Source organism: Lolium perenne, chromosome 7 (genome assembly GCF_019359855.2).
Source record: "Lolium perenne isolate Kyuss_39 chromosome 7, Kyuss_2.0, whole genome shotgun sequence".
In the NCBI taxonomy this organism is placed as follows: domain Eukaryota; kingdom Viridiplantae; phylum Streptophyta; class Magnoliopsida; order Poales; family Poaceae; genus Lolium; species Lolium perenne.
In genome coordinates, this window is record NC_067250.2 from 210,877,838 (window position 1) to 210,896,705 (window position 18,868).

General features: G+C 44.0%; 2 protein-coding genes across 8 annotated transcripts; both read left to right on the forward strand.

Moving 5' to 3' along the window:
* The first annotated feature begins 3,932 nt into the window (after window positions 1-3,932).
* LOC127314316 (uncharacterized) lies at window positions 3,933-14,493 on the forward strand. Of its 7 annotated transcripts, XR_007859568.1 has the most exons (10): window positions 3,940-4,234; window positions 4,747-4,856; window positions 5,326-5,534; window positions 5,681-5,769; window positions 6,009-6,111; window positions 6,190-6,332; window positions 12,275-12,396; window positions 13,471-13,606; window positions 13,692-13,797; window positions 14,128-14,493. XR_007859568.1 is itself a non-coding variant. In XM_051344770.1 (8 exons), exons 1-7 carry the CDS (start codon window positions 4,007-4,009, stop codon window positions 12,374-12,376), a joined length of 984 nt encoding a protein of 327 aa, XP_051200730.1. In that variant the 5' UTR covers window positions 3,942-4,006; the 3' UTR covers window positions 12,377-12,396; window positions 14,128-14,493. The 7 variants fall into 7 exon arrangements, 5 of the variants coding, with proteins under 5 accessions (XP_071679272.1, XP_051200732.1, XP_051200731.1 ...); XR_007859567.1 differs by having other exon boundaries at window positions 13,471-13,797; XM_051344770.1 differs by lacking the exons at window positions 13,471-13,606; window positions 13,692-13,797 and having other exon boundaries at window positions 3,942-4,234.
* A 1,039-nt stretch (window positions 14,494-15,532) lies between these two features.
* On the forward strand, window positions 15,533-18,562 carry LOC127314318 (small ribosomal subunit protein uS15z). Its single transcript, XM_051344774.2, has 5 exons — window positions 15,533-15,695; window positions 15,776-15,848; window positions 15,932-16,070; window positions 16,157-16,343; window positions 18,306-18,562. The coding sequence occupies exons 1-5, from the start codon at window positions 15,673-15,675 to the stop codon at window positions 18,337-18,339; spliced, it is 456 nt and encodes a 151-aa protein (XP_051200734.1). The 5' UTR covers window positions 15,533-15,672; the 3' UTR covers window positions 18,340-18,562.
* The last annotated feature ends 306 nt before the right edge of the window (window positions 18,563-18,868 follow it).

Below are 18,868 nucleotides of genomic sequence, written 5' to 3' on the forward strand. Positions count from 1 at the left end.
GACATGGCCAAATAAGAGTCTCTCCCAGAGGAGTATGGGGGAGCAATTTGCAAGTCTTCAACAAGCTAGTGTAATCAAGAAAGGTGTTCCATTTTGAGGTGGACAAGATCGTCATCATCAACCTCAAGTTAAATATGTGCAAGGAACATGTAGGATCTTGATAGGTTTTTTTTCTTACCGGTCTCGTGGTGTTAGTTGTGAGACCGGGTTGTAGGATAGATAGCCATACTATCAACATTGGCTCTCAAGTGAGTAACTTCGTCGTATCATTTGGAGAGAGCTCAAACCTTTGCATCATTGGCATCATTTTTCTTGGTTCTTATTTGGTTCTTATCCATGAGAGGAATTATTGCTTGTATTAATCTCCATGACAAGGTCTAGTTCATTGAAAACGGATTTCATATGCATTCTCTATTGTGTTTTCGATATTGGTGGTTTTATCGGTTTGTCTCTTATAGATAGTCAAACCTTTCATCCATTTGTCTATCCTCCCTTGTTGGAATATGATGGTTCTCTGCATGATCTTGCAGAGCTCGTTTCTAGCTTCAATACGAGCCCAAGATCATCAAAATCGGAGTCCAGATGCAAAAGTTCTTGAAGTTTTCGTGAATCATTTTTTTGGCCGGAAGTTGTCCGGAAGTTCTGGTGGCCGGTACTTCCGCACTACTTCCAGTGAAATTCCGTAAATGCTGTTTTTGCACGCAAAAAGTATAATGCGAGCTTCCCGGGGGCGCCCTACTTCACCCGGAAATTGGCCGGTACTATCGGGGGCGGTAGTACCGCTCTAGATGACCGGAAGTTCTGGTTTTGATGAGTTCTGTGCATAATGGGCAAATTTCTCTTGCCATATTTAAGGAGGTCTTCTTCCCCAAAGTTTCCTATCCGTTTGAGCACTTTTTTGTCCGTATTGTTGAGCTTCTTTGAGCTTGCTATCTCCCTCTCCCTCCAATGAATCTTGCATCTATTTGAGAGAAAATATAGAGAAGATCTAGATCTACACTTCCACCAATCAACATTCCCTATTGTGAGAGAATCCATTTGGATCTAGATCTTGGAGAACTTGGTGTTCTCTTCTTTGTTCCCCCTCTCTTATTCTCTCAATAGCTTTAGTAGCTTTGTTGGATTTTGAGAGTGAAGTATTTGGGCATCTTTGTGGTGTTCTTACCATTGCATTTGGTGCATCGGTTTGAATTCTCCGTGTGATACGTGGAGGTGAAAGTTCGTTAGTATATTACTTCAGGAGCTTGTTCCTCTTGGGTCTTTACCCTAGACGATCTAGTGGTCTTTGTGGTGTTCTTGGGAACTTCAATTAAGGTGTGGAGATTTTTCAAGGGCAAGGCCTTTGTGGAGATTTATTGGGAGCCTCCAATTAAGTTGTGGAGATAGCCCTAAGCTTTGTGCGGGTTCGGTGACAACCCTTAAGGTTCACAGTGGATCGAGGTCTTCCCCTTTGGTGGGAAGGGCCGAGGAGAATACGGTGAGGCTTTCGTGGCGTTTGGAGTGCTTAGTCCTCCACACCGCTCCAACGGAGATTAGCACTCGCAAGAGTGTGAACTTCGAGATACATCGTCGTCTCCGCGTCACCTCGGCTATTCCTATATCCGAGCTATTTACTTATGCACTTTACTTTGTGATAACCTTCGTGCTTGAAATTATATATCTTGCTATCACATAGTTGCTTATCTTGCTTAGCATAAGTTGTTGGTGCACATAGGTGAACCTTAGTTATATATGTTTTGTGCTTGACAAATTAAACGCTAGTTTATTCCGTATTTGTTAAGTTATATTCGTGAAATTTTAAACCGCCTGTTCACCCCCCTCTAGGCGGTATTTCAACTGGACCGATGGAGCATGACCTCAGCAAGACCTGTCAGCATCAGAGATTGTTGAAGCACACTAATGTAGTTGTTTGAGCCTACCATGGTAAAGAATGAGTGCTAAATCCAAAGATCTTGAGACGCAACCGCCTCAAGTATAATTGTGCACCCTTCCATGTGGCCATGGTACTGATCTTGCCACCCAAATGGGCAGTTTTTCCATTCCTAGTGCATGCAATCTATGCTTCCAAGCATACCAGAAAACCCTCTTACTGCGTTGATTGACAATAGCCTGGCAATGTTAGCAACATTTTGTTGCCTCAAGTACACTGTACACTTATGCGAAGACCTCAACCACAACCCTGCATAACCCGTACGATTCCTCTAGGAAACCTGACTCGCTCATGCGGATGTACCCGGCCACTAGGTCACCAACAACTCCATACGCTAGCATCCTAATGGCCGCAATGCATTTCTGGTAAGAAGTGAAGCCAAGTTTACATGTAGCATTCGCTTTCAAATTTAAGTAGTCATTGTAGCACCTCACGCTGTGCATGATCTTCAGAAACAGATCCCATGATATCAAAAAACGTCGATGAAAGCATGTTGTCTTGTAAATGGGGTTGGTCCATTGAAAGTAGTCCCTCCATAGTTGAGCATGGCCCTCCTCTCGGCCGTGCTCAGCCACCGGGAGCCGACCCTTCACCGAGCCCCTGTACTTCGGCAAGCGTTGCTCCTGATCTTGGAGGAGAAAGGCCATGGCCATGATGATCTCAGAGTCGTTGCCGGACTCGTCGGAGGATGTGTTGATGCCATTTTTGTAGAAATACTCGTCTGAGTTGTCGGCCATGATCTACAAACGGTAGACCAAAAATGAGGACCAACGAGCATCTATGGGTAATGAAAAAGAGTGGTCAGCGAGCCAAAGTCACCTTGACAACCGGCTAGGAGTTCGGTCGAACAAGTTGCGGGTAGCACAGACCAGAGGGGCAGTGGCGAAGGACGGAAAAAATTTGAGGTCGGGCGTACTTTAGAACGTAAAATTGGTGCAATTTTTTTTTGTTCCTCCCCCTAGCTGCAATGTTCTTCCCCTTCCGTTCATCTTAGCTCTTCTCGAACCTCGACCACAATATCACAGCGATAAACATAGAGGCAGAGCTCTAGATGGCTAGCTGCCGGCGGTGTCTGATCTGCATCGGGGCCAGAGTCGGAGGGATGCAGTCAGGACTTGGGAGAAATTAAGCAGCTAGGGCAGGGCGTCGGACGGCCCGCCGGCGGCGCAATAAAACTACAAGTCCGGAGCCCGTACTCCCATCGTGTGGGAAGACGAACAGCGTTGGCACAACTGACGAGTCACGATCAGATCGATCGACGAGGACTCGTACAGTGGGGCAGGTTGTTTTCCTGGCCACGATGCCCGGCCCGGCTAGGCAGCAGCCCAGTTCGGCTTCTCCCCCTACGGCCTAGTTTCTTTTTCTCTTTTGTTTTTTCCTTCATAAACGTACATAATTTATACAAAACTGATTATATCTTCAGAAATGCATACATATATGCGATTTTTTGCCGAAAATCAAGGTAGGGCAGCTGCCATACCATGCCCAAAGAGGAGCTTCGCCCCTGCAGAGGGGGGCGCGCGAGCTAGGCGTAGTGCTCTACATCGTTGGATGGTCATCCGCCTACTTTGAAAAGGGTGGCTGACAAGGGTGGCCCTCCGAGCGGGCGAAATTGGTGGCCAAATCAGCGATCAAGGCAGAGGCGGCGAGGGCAGTGATGGAGGGGCGCGTCGGGGGTGGGGGAAGAGGGAGCCTTTGCTTGTCTGCCTAGCCGGAAGCCCAGAGGCATACAAGTAACGCCTCGCCGCGGACTAGCGGCCTGTCCACGCTATCGTAAATCCGACATAAATTTGAGCTAGGTTTACTTCAAAACGAACACCTCTACGGTGCAGATTCAAATATAAGAGGCGTTGGACCACATTTTCAACGGCGACGGACAGAAAACGTCACTTGGCCGGCCTCACCTTGGGCTTGGGCCACCATGGGCGGTCTGTTAGATAATCTTTTCGGACAACAGCCAGTGTAGCCTCGTCTGAGCTTGGGCCTCCATCGGCTGTCGTGCGTCACGGGCTTGGGTAGAGGTCGTGACAAGGTAGGACCGTAGGAGCAAAAGGAAGACGGCGGCTGGCGGCTGCCATGGACGGGGGTGGAGAACGGGAGAGCACCAAGCACGAGGTGGAGGCGGAGTACCACTGCCACGACTTCGACTGGGAGGACCTCCGGGCGGATGTGGAAGCTAACCCTTCTTTCTCCTATCACCTGTGCCCTTTCCCCACGACCACGACCACCGACTCGCCGCCAGCACCGCCGTCGGAGGCCTGGAAAAGCTTCCACCGTCGCCACGCCTCCGGCAAGTTCTTCAAGGTTCTCCCCCCCCCCCCCCCCCCCTCTCTCTCTCTCCCTCCCTCTCTCTCCTTACCCCTTTTCGTCGACATACCTTCTTATTTATTTAACTTATGTGTGATGTGGGCATGAAGTAGGTAAATATGTGTGATGTCGGCATATCATATGGACATTAGAGACCTCGTTAAACTATTCTGCTGCATTTTGTTAGTATGCATCAAGAAGGTACTTTAGTGTTGTTATCGACAGCAGACCGAACTTACAATTATTCCAATATGTTTCTGACTAGGGATGTGATCTTGCATCCTATCTGTTAGACAATCTCCTTTTTCCTTGGTACATTCTCTTGGTTTGCTGCTTTTGTTCTTTGGTAGAATCGAATTAAGTGAATATCGTTTGCCTCGCTGATTATTACGCGAAGATGCCTTCGAACCAAATCAACCAATGTTGTAGGACTTTGAGTAAGAAGAAATGAAGAATTCATACCATTAGAAGTTGTTGCAAGACAATTAAGATCTCGTTTACTTTGTTAGGAAAGGAGATATCTGCTGAAGGAATTTCCTGAACTACTTAAGAGCAAAGAATGTGCAAAGGTTCTAGAGGTGGGGTGTGGGAATGGAAGCACCGTTGTATCAATTCTACGGTAATGTTCTCCAAATTTTCATTTCATTTCAGTAAGTTAATTTATTAGTAATAGGGTCTCTCAGTGCAAGAGTTTGATTGTATCATGTTGCAGTAGGCTTATGGCGGCAGGACCGCAGCTAGCTTTGAATATGAGCACTCATAACCATAGGTAGGGATGACCTTGGGAAGCGGGGGAGATCAAAGTGGAGCTTTGGGAAAATTAGAGTAGTTTGGAGAGGGAAAGGAGGGATTGCGGATTAGATTGCGATACTCTTAATTGGTTCAGTCCAATACAACAAACCATCCTTAGCTTATATATCCAAGTAATCACTGCCTATCCAATGGGCTATGCATTCAGTCTACATCGTAGCTTAACTGCTCACATGGCCTTTTCATAGCTCTGGCTCCTTGTTCTGCAGCCTAGCACCGTGATACTGAACTCACAAGGAACTCTATTACTAATGATGACGACATGGCTATTTCCGCAGATGTAGTCCAAGCATCACTGTCTATGCTTGTGATTGTAGTGAAGATACTCTACAGAAAGCAAATGAGATTGTGTTCAATACACAAGGGGTTGATGCCAAGGATAGGTTCCACCCTTTTTTACTGGATGTTTCTAAAGAAGCATTTCCAGATTGGCTGTTCTGTAATTGGTGTCAAAGTTTAGGTGCAAAGGCTGTTGACCTCTCACTAGGTACTTGGTTTGTTTTGTATATTCTTCTGTTAACTTAAGCTTAATACAATGACGTGCAGAGCTCCTGCGTGTTCTCGAAAAAAAAATCTTTTATGAAATTTTGGTTTCACCTAATGTTGAATTCAATCATATGCCGTTTCTTCCAGATTCAGGTCATCATAATATAAGGAATGAACAACCAATTGTGCTGAAGGAAAATCAGTGTTGTATTCACGGCATAGATGTTATTACTATGGTTAGTGAATTTTGCTATGCTATCTATCATTCTCCCTCCTTTTGGTCAGAACATCCGCATAGTCATTTGAAATTCAGTCCACTGGTACTTTTAAGTTTGACATCATGGTGTGACTGCATTTGTATTTTCAAAATTTGTGGTATTTTTTTTTGGTTGTAGATGTATTTATAGCGACAATCAAGCCTTCCCTGTTAGTGCTTACATACCTAGTCAGTATGCTTTCCTTTTTTGATTGGCAGATATTTACGTTGTCAGCCATACCATATGACATAATGTTAGCTACTCTACGGCGGTGTGTTTCTGTTCTGAAACCAGGTGGCCTTGTTCTATTCAGGGATTACGGTAACATTTCAGACATGTTAATATTTCGTCTAATTTATAAGTAATCGCTTGCTGACAACTCTCCTCGTTTCATATTAGGCATCTATGACATGACGATGCTTCGATTTTTGCCTCACCAAAGAGTGGGGTTTCGGGAATATATTCGTGCTGATGGTACCTTCTCGTACTACTTCTCGTTGGACACTGTGAGAGAACTCTTTGATGCTGCTGGACTACTGGAGGTAACTCTAAAATCTCAATGGGTTGATATGGCAGATTACATTGAACAGTAGCGCACTATGAGTCAGTAGCAGCTGCTTCTGGCATGTCAGGAGGCCCATATCCAGTTTCTAAGTTCATCTCATATATTAGTTTTATCTTATAGAATTGTCGCATTCGGTTTTCTTAGAGTCTTCTAGATATCTGTTGTTAGGTACTAAATATGGTCCCTAGGGTACCGACTCAGAGACTAGTTGTGACTAGTACTAGTCAGCATGTAGTCCTGTAGCTACTAGAAAATAACACAGTACTTAATTACTGATACTAGTATACTACATTAAAATTTGGAGGCATGTGGAGTGGAGAGAAATCTGAGATAGGCCACTGCCCAGGAAGGTACATCTTAATTCTTGCAGCGCTTGTGGAGCAGCAGCAATTTGTTATCAATATCTGGCAGAGGAGCAGACTTGGTGGTCTGCTGCAGCCGGCGGAGGAACATATTGATGGTTTGCTACAACTGGTTGAGGAGCACAGCTGAGGTAGGAACAGAGCATCGGAGAAGAATAATCGGTGGGAGGAGTGGAACCAGGTGGAGGACCAGAGCAGCGTGGCCACCGGTAGCGGCAGCTTGCTGTGGAGCCTGGAGAGGGCTTGGTCTGAAGCTATGGACCCACTTCATGGGCTGAGCCCACTGGTGGGAACTCCACTGGTCGCTCGATTCAAACTTCACGAGTAGTTGTCGACTACTCGATTGACCGCGCTGGACTGTACCCATGAGTCGAGTCGGTCAGCCGAGTCGACATGCAAGTAGTGGCTTCAAGACTTGTCGCTCAACTCATAATCCTTGCTTCTAGATATCCGTTTTTAGTTACTCGCTATTTGTCTTGATTGCTATATATGTTCCTTGAGAGTTTGTTTTGTGTAGATTGTAGTTAAGCAGAATAATTATACATTAAAGTTACTCTTTATGTTTTAATTATCATTAATTTAGATTTATAGTAAATTACTACTCCCTCCGTCCTAGTACCCAAGTCACAATTTTTGAATATCTTGGCCCAAGGTACTAGCATATTGGGTCGAGTTTTCTCACGTAAAAACCGTCTATAATTACTGCCATTAATTGCCAAAATAATTACTCCCTCCGTCCTAGTTCTCAAGGAACAATCCCAAAAACTATTTGTCCCATAAACCCCCACCTCCTAGGCATAATTCTATTTAATGTGGGAGTAATAGCACTTGGGAACTCGATCAATTTTTCTGCATGCACCGTGTAGAAACAGCCATGGACGTTTCAGTCTTTTGCATGTAGAAACTGGCCATGCACTTGGTGTGAAATCATTTCAGTTTTTTGCATGTACAAACTGGCCGGGTCCTCTTCCTTAGAGTATAAAACTTCAGCCATTGCCTCCTCTTCCCACAACAGCCATGGACGTGGAGGCGAAGCAGGAAGGCACCATGGAGGTGGAGCAACAAGTTGTCATGGAGATGGAGCAGCAAGGCGAGGTGGAAGAGGCCCATGGCGAGGTGGAGGGCGTCCGTGACGTAGTGGAGGAGGTCCATGGCGAGGTGGAGGAGGTACATGGCGAGGTGGAGGAGGTCCATGGCGAGGTGGAAGAGGTCCATGGCGAGGTGGGCGTCCATGGCGAGGTGGAGGGCGTCCATGGCGAGGTGGAGGAGGTCCATGGCGAGGTGGAAGAACTCGAGGAGGATTTCCAGAAGGTTCATGCAACCATCCAAGGCCTTTTTGAGAAAGTTGATCGTCTATTTGTTGGGCAAGACAATATCTCGGCCAGGTTTAAGTACATCCGCATCAGTAACCTGGCGATGCTACCCAAAGCTATGGTGCAATCTTCACGTAAGAGATGCATATTCCCTGCAATGTGCCGAAGGTGTGGTGTGCGTGGTGAGGCCTCGATATTTCTTTGTCTTGCTTGCAGTCTGCAGGTGCCAAAGGACTTGGTTCCTTGTGAGCTGTGCGGAAATCCGCTTGTGTGTGATAATTATTGGTGCAAGGACTGTGCAACGACGGTTGGAATTGGTGAAGATGGTGTATGCGATCGTTGTGGTCGCAACACCTCTACCATTGCCGAAGATGACAGTGTGTTTGTGCTTGACACCGAGGTGAACTAACCTTCATGTTGAGGATGAAATAGCCATCATGTTCCTATGGATCTTGATTTTGGATGCAAATTATGGAATGTAATAAAAATATCTGTTGCAGTGGACCAGTGGAGTTTATTTGCATTTTAAGATAATTTGTTTTGTTTTTCTCAAAATGCAAAAACCAAAGGTGATGCGATTAATAGATCAAAAATAGTCCAAATATTACATTGAAAACTAGAAGTCCAACTATTACAGTGATCAACTAAAACATTCATTCCTCCTAAGGTGAGTTTAAATACTCTATCGCACCATCAACATAATCCTTGTCAACCGTCAAACGAACCGGAAGGAGACCTAGCCGTGTTTTTTTCTTCAAGTGAGGTGGATCATAGTGTTGCGACCCCTTGTGCTTAATAATCTGCCTTATGCAAACTTGATGACTTAACCAGATTCTATTAAGCTTACGATGTGGATACTAAGCAAAGTTTCATTAACCTGTGGAAAAAATGAAAAAATGAAGGGTTTAGCTCGTTGTGGGAAAAAATTAAGAAGTTGCATAACCAAAACTGCAAAATGAAGGAGTGGTACCTTCTGAACAATCTCAGGAAGGGTCTTGGGCATTTTCCTATGGAACATAGATTGAATGGAGGCAAACCACCCAAGATCAAGTATGTTGCAGTCTGGTGAGTTTGGTGGTTGATTTACAATTCTAATATCCCAACCCCCCTTGCCGCTTCCATTGCAAAAATGGGATCGTTTGCTAAAACGTGAGTTATTGCATTGTCCTGCTGAATGTATATGGTATTCCATATATCACTCTCAGGCCATTTCTCCTTTATATAATGTTCTCCCTACTTTTGTTCCTGTCCACCGAAGTTGAAGGCTTCATCTCCCATTCTCCTCTTAATCTACATTGAAACAAAGAAATCATGTTACTTTACCTAACAAACGAAATGTACATTGATATAGTTCATGTTTACAAGATGTACCTGTTAGCACTCCTCTTCTTAGCTTGCACCCAATCAACAAATGCCCACACACCTATCTTGCCATCAAACACACAATTTCCTTGAGCATCATACCTTGGCCTTGCCATTGCCGATAAGAACGTGATATGCTGGATGTGGTTTTTATGTTTGCGTTCTTTTTGGTGCTTCCTCTCTATGACTCAAATACATATTCCGTGTCTTCCTTGTGCAGTAGAAGATCTTCTCATCCAAATGAACCTTATTAAAACTAGCTTTAAAAGTGGGATTGTCCTCCAATGAACTTGGCTCCAAATTCTCAAGGCAATACTTCACACGTGCCTTCTTGTTGGCTTCTGTTAGTGCAGGTTTCAGTTGACTGAAACCTGCACTAACAGAAGCCAACAAGAAGGCACGTGTGAAGTATTGCCTTGAGAATTTGGAGCCCTGAAACCTGCACTAACAGAAGCCAACAAGAAGGCACGTGTGAAGTATTGCCTTGAGAATTTGGAGCCAAGTTCATTGGAGGACAATCCCACTTTTAAAGCTAGTTTTAATAAGGTTCATTTGGATGAGAAGATCTTCTACTGCACAAGGAAGACACGGAATATGTATTTGAGTCATAGAGAGGAAGCACCAAAAAGAACGCAAACATAAAAACCACATCCAGCATATCACGTTCTTATCGGCAATGGCAAGGCCAAGGTATGATGCTCAAGGAAATTGTGTGTTTGATGGCAAGATAGGTGTGTGGGCATTTGTTGATTGGGTGCAAGCTAAGAAGAGGAGTGCTAACATGTACATCTTGTAAACATGAACTATATCAATGTACATTTCGTTTGTTAGGTAAAGTAACATGATTTCTTTGTTTCAATGTAGATTAAGAGGAGAATGGGAGATGAAGCCTTCAACTTCGGTGGACAAGAACAAAAGTAGGGAGTACATTATATAAATGAGAAATGGCCTGAGAGTGATATATGGAATACCATATACATTCAGCAGGACAATGCAATAACTCACGTTTTAGCAAACGATCCCATTTTTGCAATGGAAGCGGCAAGGGGGGTTGGGATATTAGAATTGTAAATCAACCACCAGACTGCAACATACTTGATCTTGGGTGGTTTGCCTCCATTCAATCTATGTTCCATAGGAAAATGCCCAAGACCCTTCCTAGAGATTGTTCAGAAGGTACCACTCCTTCATTTTGCAGTTTTGGTTATACAACTTCTTAATTTTTTCCCACAACGAGCTAAACCCTTCATTTTTTCATTTTTTCCACAGACCACAGGTTAATGAAACTTTGCTTAGTATCCACATCGTAAGCTTAATAGAATCTGGTTAAGTCATCAAGCTTGCATGAGGGAGATTATTAAGCACAAGGGGTCGCAACACTATGATCCACCTCATTTGAAGAAAAAAAACACTTGAGAGGTTTGGTCTCCTTCCGGTTCGTTTGACGGTTGACAAGGATTATGTTGATGCTGCGATAGAGTATTTGAACTCACCTTAGGAGGAATGAATGTTTTAGTTGATCACTGTAATAGTTGGACTTCTAGTTTTCAATTTAATATTCGGGCTGTTTTTGATCTATTAATCGCATCACCTTTGGTTTTGCATTTTGAGAAAAACAAAACAAATTATCTTAAAATGCAAATAAACTCTACTAATCCACTGATATTTTTATTACATTCCATAATTTGCATCCAAAATCAAGATCCATAGAAACATGAAGGCTATTTCATCCTCAACATGAAGGCTAGTTCATCTCGGTGTCAAGCACAAACACACTGTCATCTTCGGCAATGGTAGAGGTGTTGCGACCACACCGATCGCATACACCATCTTCACCAATTCCAACCGTCGTTGCACAGTCCTTGCACCAATAATCATCACACACAAGCGGATTTCCGCACGACTCACAAGGAAAGTCTTTTGGCACTGGCAGACTGCAAGAAAGACAAAGAAATATCGAGGCCTCAGCACGCACACCACACCTTCGGTACATTGCAGGGAATATGCATCCCTTACATGAAGATTGCACCATAGCCTTGGGTAGCATCGCTAGGTTAGTGTTGCGGATGTAATTAAACCTGGTAGAGATCTTGTCTTGCCCGGCAAATAGACGATCAACTTTCTCAAAAAGGCCTTGGATGGTTGCAGGAACCATCTGGAAATCCTCCTCGAGTTTTCCACTTCGCCATGGACCTCCTCCACTACGCCATGGATCTCTTCCACCTCGCCATGGACCTCCTCCACCTCGCCATGGGCCTCTTCCACCTCACCTTGCTGCTCCACCTCCATGGTGCCTTCATGGTTCGCCTCCACGTCCATGGCTGTTGTGGGAAGAGGAGGCAATGGCTGAAGTTGTGGGAAGAGGAGGCAATGGCTGAAGTTTTATACTCTAAGGAAGAGGACCCAACCAGTTTGTACATGCAAAAAGCTGAAACGATTTCACACCAAGTGCATGGCCAGTTTCTACATGCAAAAAACTGAAACGTCCATGGCTGTTTCTACACGGTGCATGCAGAAAAATCGATCGAGTTCCCAAGTGCTATTACTCCCACATTAAATAGAATTATGCCTAGGAGGTGGGGGTTTATGGGGCAAATAGTTTTTGGGATTGTGTCTTGAGAACTAGGACGGAGGGAGTACCTTTGTTGCAAATTATAAGAGCCTGCCAAAAATGTCTTATAATTTGGAAGGGGGGTAGTACTTTGCATCGTACCAATCTTCCATTGTTAGTTCCGCTCCTAAAATTCATCGCCAGGCTTGTAAATTGTCATGCTTAATCTAATGCTTTCACTTTATTTTCCTAGGTGGTTTGCTTCATTCATTCTTCACTAGGATTCTACAAATTACGAAACACTCACAAATATTTTCTTATCTCTGTGCAGTTGGAGCTCGAATACTGCTGTGTGAGATCAGTGAACAGAAAGAATGGGAAGAACATGCGACGTGTATGGGTGCACGGCAAATTTCAAAAGCCCACAAGTTAACGCCGTATTGAGATGCTGAGGTAAGTCAAGTAAAGTATACAATGTACCAATGGTTTCAAATTTCAGCCTAGTAATATATATCTATTTTACATGACTTGCCTCAGTATCTCAATATGTCATTAACTATCATAGAATCTTTTTTTAATCTCTCAAACCGCTGACCAGATTGATGATCCGTTTTCACCGTTGGCTTAGTCGTGGCGAGATCTTCAAAACTAGATCCCATGTTGACATGTTTCAACAACTTCTTTTTTTTCGTCGGTGTAAAATACTTAGCTACCATATTATAATAACTTGATCGGTAGGTACATTATGCACCAATGCACGGCTAGATGATATTACTTTGTGTGAAATAATACCATCTCTTAGGTCTCGGACACACTTGTACACCCTCTCTCTAGCTGTACATATCATTGCAATGACTAAAAACTTGTAAAAAGTTATCCGATAATCATGTACAGTTATCGTGGTAACTGTTTGCTACTAATCTGATAAGCCAGGCGTACACCAGCGAGGGGTGGTGTATTTCCTTTCTTAGAAACTTTGGTCATGCAGAACTTGAACAATGGCATCAGTTGGTCACTGAGACCGAGGTGTTGGAGCCTCGGAGACTCATGGCAGTTTGTCATGGGCCTTGGAGCCCCCAGGTCAGTTCTCCACCCACTCCATGTATTGAAAGCTCTGCCAAGGTGTTGTGGTGGCGCATTCAGAGGATATATGGAAGGCTTCCATTCCCCTTAAGATCAAGATGTTTACTTGGCAATTGGCGAATGGACGCCTACCATCTAATGATTAGATTCATAATGCAGGGGCCCTTGGATGCAAACTGTGCTCCGTGCAGCTAGCATGAATGCTGTCCATAGCCCAGTTTATGTGGAGTGGAGTGTCTCCATGTTAGGTGTTTTATGGAACCCCTCTAATTTTTTGGAGTTGGTCGCCATTCTCCATGAGTTCAGGGGCAACATGCGATGTTTTCTCTGGATCTTCTTTGCCGCGCAGTGTTGGGCTTTGTGGCTTATTCGCAATAAGTACACTATTGAGTCTAAATTACCACGTCATGTTATTGTGTCTTCAAAACTCTGATCCTTTTGCAGCATTGGCGCACCTGCTAAAGCCTAAAGTTGTGCCGCTGCTTGAGAAACTCTTCTCCAACACCTCGCCGCCGTCGCCATCTGCCCAAGACCTGAACTTCGTAGTTTCCCTGGCCCCTGTGCCTTTTGTGTTCCCTTGGTGTGTGTAAACTGTGTTTGTTGGTTTGGCTCTTGGGGCTCAGTCCGTATCCTAAGATGGTAATCCTAGCATAACCTTGTTACAGTTTCAGCTGTGGGGTTTTATTAATTTGAAGACGGGCATGTAGTGCCTTCTGTCTAAAAAAAGGGAGGAAGGGAGCTGAGCAAACGCGTATCTCCATTTGGGCATAGGTATATTTAACATCAAAAGTCTGAATTCAAATTGATGAACAGTATCTCCGTATGGGCATAGGTATATTTCACTTAATGGAACAGAAAAAACGCCTGGAAATAACCAAAACCTGCCAGGAACCTGTTTCTAGCCAAGGTCCATGATTTATTGTGAATTCAGAATTCGTATGTATGTTTCTAATTCAGTGTTCTTGTAGTTATGTGATGATAAACTAATAATCAGTAATTTACTAATTATCTACAACCATTTGGATTACATTAGTTGCAATGTGGTTATACTTGGAAGAAATGAAAGTTGTGGACTGAAGTACGTTGCTTGTTTGTGTCCAGCTGGCTGGAGTAGTTTACTTGGTGGGTGAGGAAGCGAGGCCCTCCAGCTCAGAGCGAACACACGGGACGCCACAGTTTTAGTGAAGCAACTTCCAGTTGAGGTCATCTTTGAGACTGACATGCTCAAACAAAGTGCAGCGATGTCTGTGGACACGAAAAGTTGGTTATTGGAGAAGGACCCCAAATGTTCCTTCAACTTCTCATTATTTGGATCTCACAACCTGGTCGTTTTGGTCTGGCCTCCGGACCAGTTATTCCTAATTGCAGCACATGTAGCTCTCTTTTCTTTTTTCTTGACAGACATGTATCATTTGTTTTGACAATCATGTAGCGCATTTGTTAATTAATGACGGAACTTTGGAAACAGTACAACATGCATCTTGAGTTTGCGCACATCCTCAACAAATTTATGCTCGGGCCAATGTTGTTCCTTAATAATATTTGTTTCACCCACGGTTGCTAAAAAATGGTCGCAAATTAACTCATTTCTTGTAGTGTCAACCAACATTGGCAACAATACTAACACCTGTATCTTTTAGGAAAAGAACCAAAATTAACATGGCTAGAAAGTTGAGAGTAGAATCATCATTGATGAGGACGTAGCAACGGAAACAAATATTGCAAGGGGGGTTCTCACCTGAATCTTTTCATTCGAAAAAGGCTCGAAAGCCGGCAGAGGTTTAATAACAGAGGTACAAGGGGTAGATATAAAAGAGGTACTGAATGGGAGAGAGTACATGCAATATCAGCTAGCAAAATGTGCGCCCCAGGCGATCACGAGGACTATCCTCCTTGCTGCAACCACGAGAACAACTCCAAAATTAATTTGGTGAAGCAAGATTTGAAGGACCATACCTAGAGAAAGTTAATCTTCCAAAACCAACATTGGCATCGGAAGGAGATCTTGTCGTCGAATAAAGGGGCCGATGATCACTTATTATAAACGATGGCATCTTCGCTGACACGGAGGCCAAGCAAAATAGGCCTACCCAAACTCTAACCTAATTTTACTAAAAACACTACACACCCACTACTCATAGGTCTGGCTCCCCATCCCTTCCTAATGCCGATGAGGCTGGCCGAAAGAGGGGGAATCGATGTAGGGTGGATGTGAAAGTGGAGATGACAAGACTATATTTTCTTAGAGAGGCAACATGAGGTTAGTATTACCTGTGTTCCAAAATATCAGGAATAAATGGAAGTTTCTCTTTGAAAATAATTTCAACTTGCTACTTTTTTTTTTTTTGAGAAACTCTTGCTACTATTTCTGAAAAAAAAGAAACGAAATGTGGGCTTTTTAACTTCAGGTTTTCAAAAGCCCAGTGCAGCCCAGTTCAACAGTTGCACTGAAACGTGATCATGCCCCTAAAAATGCAACGTGATCATGGATCTAAAAAGACATTACCTAAAGGACCCAAATATAAAAAAGTCCTCAAATAAGTGGAACCCCAAAACCCTAACCAGACTCCTACCACCACTCGCGCCTCTCTCGCCCTTCCCGCCGCCGCCGCCGCCGCCCGCCGCCGCCACTCCCGAGCAGCAACCATGGGGCGCATGCACAGCCGCGGGTAAAGCCTCATCGCCGTAACTGTACCGCAATCCGGTGATCTTTCTAGTCTAATGGCGGCTCCCCGTCTCTGTGACGCAGGAAGGGCATCTCGTCGTCGGCGCTGCCGTACAAGAGGACTCCGCACAGCTGGGTCAAGACTCCCGTCGCCGATGTACGGACCCTCGCCTTCTCTCCCCCTCTCGATTCTACGTGATATGGTTGGCTGATGCGTGCGTGCGTCTGGCTCTTCCGCAGGTGAACGAATTGATCACCAAGGCCGCGAAGAAGGGCCAGAAGCCGTCGCAGATCGGCGTCCTGCTCCGTGACCAGCATGGTATTCCGCTCGTCAAGAGCGTCACCGGGAGCAAGATCCTCCGCATCCTCAAGGCCCATGGTGAGAGTAGATTTGATCTCCCTCCTCTTTCCGGGATTGCTCTGTTTGTTGGTGAGTGGATTGATTGTGCCGGTGTTCGTGTGCAGGTCTGGCGCCAGAGATCCCGGAGGACCTCTACTTCCTGATCAAGAAGGCAGTGGCGATAAGGAAGCATCTGGAGAGGAACAGGAAGGACAAGGACTCCAAGTTCAGGCTCATCCTTGTGGAGAGCAGGATCCACCGCCTCGCCCGCTACTACAAGCGCACCAAGAAGCTCCCACCCACCTGGAAGTAGTAAGTCACTCTCCTCCAGTGCGAGCAATCCTTTTGATATAGCTTTGGTGAAGAATGCTGGATTAGTCAGTTTAGTTGGCAATTAATCTGTACTGTGAATAAATGTCCAATTGCTACATATGAGCTGTAGAATGTGTGCTACACGTAGCTTGTTGACTAGCAGTATGTGTTTGGTATTTTGGATGCTGCTGCTTAAATACGATGACTTAGAAATGTGTGCTAACTGTAGTTTGTTAAGTAGTAGTATGTGTTTAGTATTTTGGATGCTGCTGCTGCTGCTTAAATGCAATGTCTCATAAATGTGTGCTGTTTGAGACTGTATTAGATGCTATTCTGATGGTTGTTCTTGGACATAGGAATTTTGCAGAGAAATGAGTCCCTAAGCTAGTTAGTCATATTTGTGGTTCTTGTGCTACTAATGTGGCATTAGTTGCACATTCTTTGCTATATGCTGGACACCGGTGTTTCCTTGTGCTGCACCCCAGAATCATAAATACAAGATGCAGAAACAAATTGATTTGTAAAGTTTGATGTTATGTAGTGATAGAACCACAGTAGACAGGATTCTAAATTTCTATTATACATTATGCATTTTGAGTGCTATTAGATAACTTATATGGGTTAGTGTGACAATGTAGCTTCCTTGTATATCTGGATAGGAAATAGGAAGTCGATTTTATGAGCTTTCATAATTAGTGGTAGGATCCACACAACCGAGAAGGCTACAGTTTTGAGAAGTCAACTGAAAAGGCTACAGTTTTGAGAAGTCAACTGGCTCTGATACCGACCCATGTCTGTCCCTAACTCCCTATCCCACTTCGTGGGTAATACGGACATGACATTTTCCCAAATTGCAACCTTATAGCAATTGTGTTTATCTTGTTTAAGTGCGTCTTCATTCATATAGTTGTTATCTCAGTGGCGATTTATTCTGTTGATTTTTTTTCTGAGGCCTACCAAATCTTTATAGAAGGATATCAACAGAATCGACACACTGCTATGAACAGCAGAGCCTGCAACTCTACACTCAATCAAAAGCCTACTCTCACAACACTATTGGACTCCCTCCTACTCTAGCTAGTTTCCACAGGGTGAACTCCTTGATATGCCCAATAAGTTGTGAAGTGTTACATTGCTGCGATGTTACCAAAAGCTCTAGCGTTTCTTTGCTTCCACAGGGACAATGCCGTGAGGATGATTAGGGTGTCAAAACCTCTTCTGTCCCTCTTGTGCACCCGCTCACAAGCTGCATCCCACCAAGCCTCCAAGGTGCTATCTCTTCGCGGATATACAATGTTTAGCCTGGCCGCAATCAGACAGCTAAACCACACCTGTCTAGCACAGGGACATTGCATCAAGACATGATCAACAGTATCTTTCTCCTGCAATCATGAGAAGCATGCCTCTGCGCTCCTGCAACCCATGTCTTTGTCTTCTATAGTTCTATCCGAGGTCCAGAGACGGCGTCTTAGAGCGAGCCAGCTGAAAATTTTGCATTTGAGAGGTGCAAAAGATCTCCAGACTGGCTTGTGCATTTTTAACTCGATCTCTCCCACTTCCGTTGGTTCAACTATGCCTTCCTGAAGCAATTTTGTAAAGCGTAGTTGCATCTAAATGTATAAGAATTTAGCTTAGTACGAATGTATACCATAGCAAAGATCAGCGAGTTGGAAAAACTCATAAACCTTTGGTTATCTGATGGTACCTAGCAAGTTCCTCCATTGGAGGGTGCATTTTAGTATACCAAACTAGGTTTTGGTAGCTCAGGACAATGGTACTAACTAAACCATGAATTTGTGTCTGTTATGTAAAAATCACTGTTCTTGCACTCGCACTGAAGACAGTTCAATTTATTGGCCTCACTTATCCCAGTATTTTTGATTCATGTTGATAATTATATTTATCTTGCACAACAGTTTTATGTAATAATTGTATGCTAACAAACTCTTTTTGTCTCTGCAGTGAGTCTACCACCGCCAGCACTCTGGTGGCTTAAGGGAGCTCTGCATCTGGTGTGCTCTTAACTGCTTAAAGCGTGATTGTTCTAGAAACCATTCTTATGTAATGCTTTATGAGTTTGGAGCCAATTAGAAGCTGCAATTTTTCTATGTACCTGGAGGTTCCCGTAAAACTTTTCTGGATTCGCAATTCTGTCTGTTAAACGACTCTGTTGTCATGTATCCAGATTTTGTCAGTTATAATTGACGGTTACCATACAATGTGTGATCTCCATACACGGTTGCTGTTTGCTTTTATTGTGATAGCTGCCCTCAGGTTCACATACGTAAGTTTTGTTACATTCAAATGGCATACATATTTTCTAATGACATACATATTTTCTTGACATAAAATTTAGTTCAAATTTTAATGCATGAAGACACGAAAGAAATCTTGTACTCCCTCTGTCCCATCAAACATATCTAATCTTTGATGAAGTTAAGACATCCTTTATAGGAAGGAGGGAGTGCATGTTAGAGCATCTCCAGCCGCGTCCCCAAACCGCGCCGGATTGAGTGTTTGGGTCC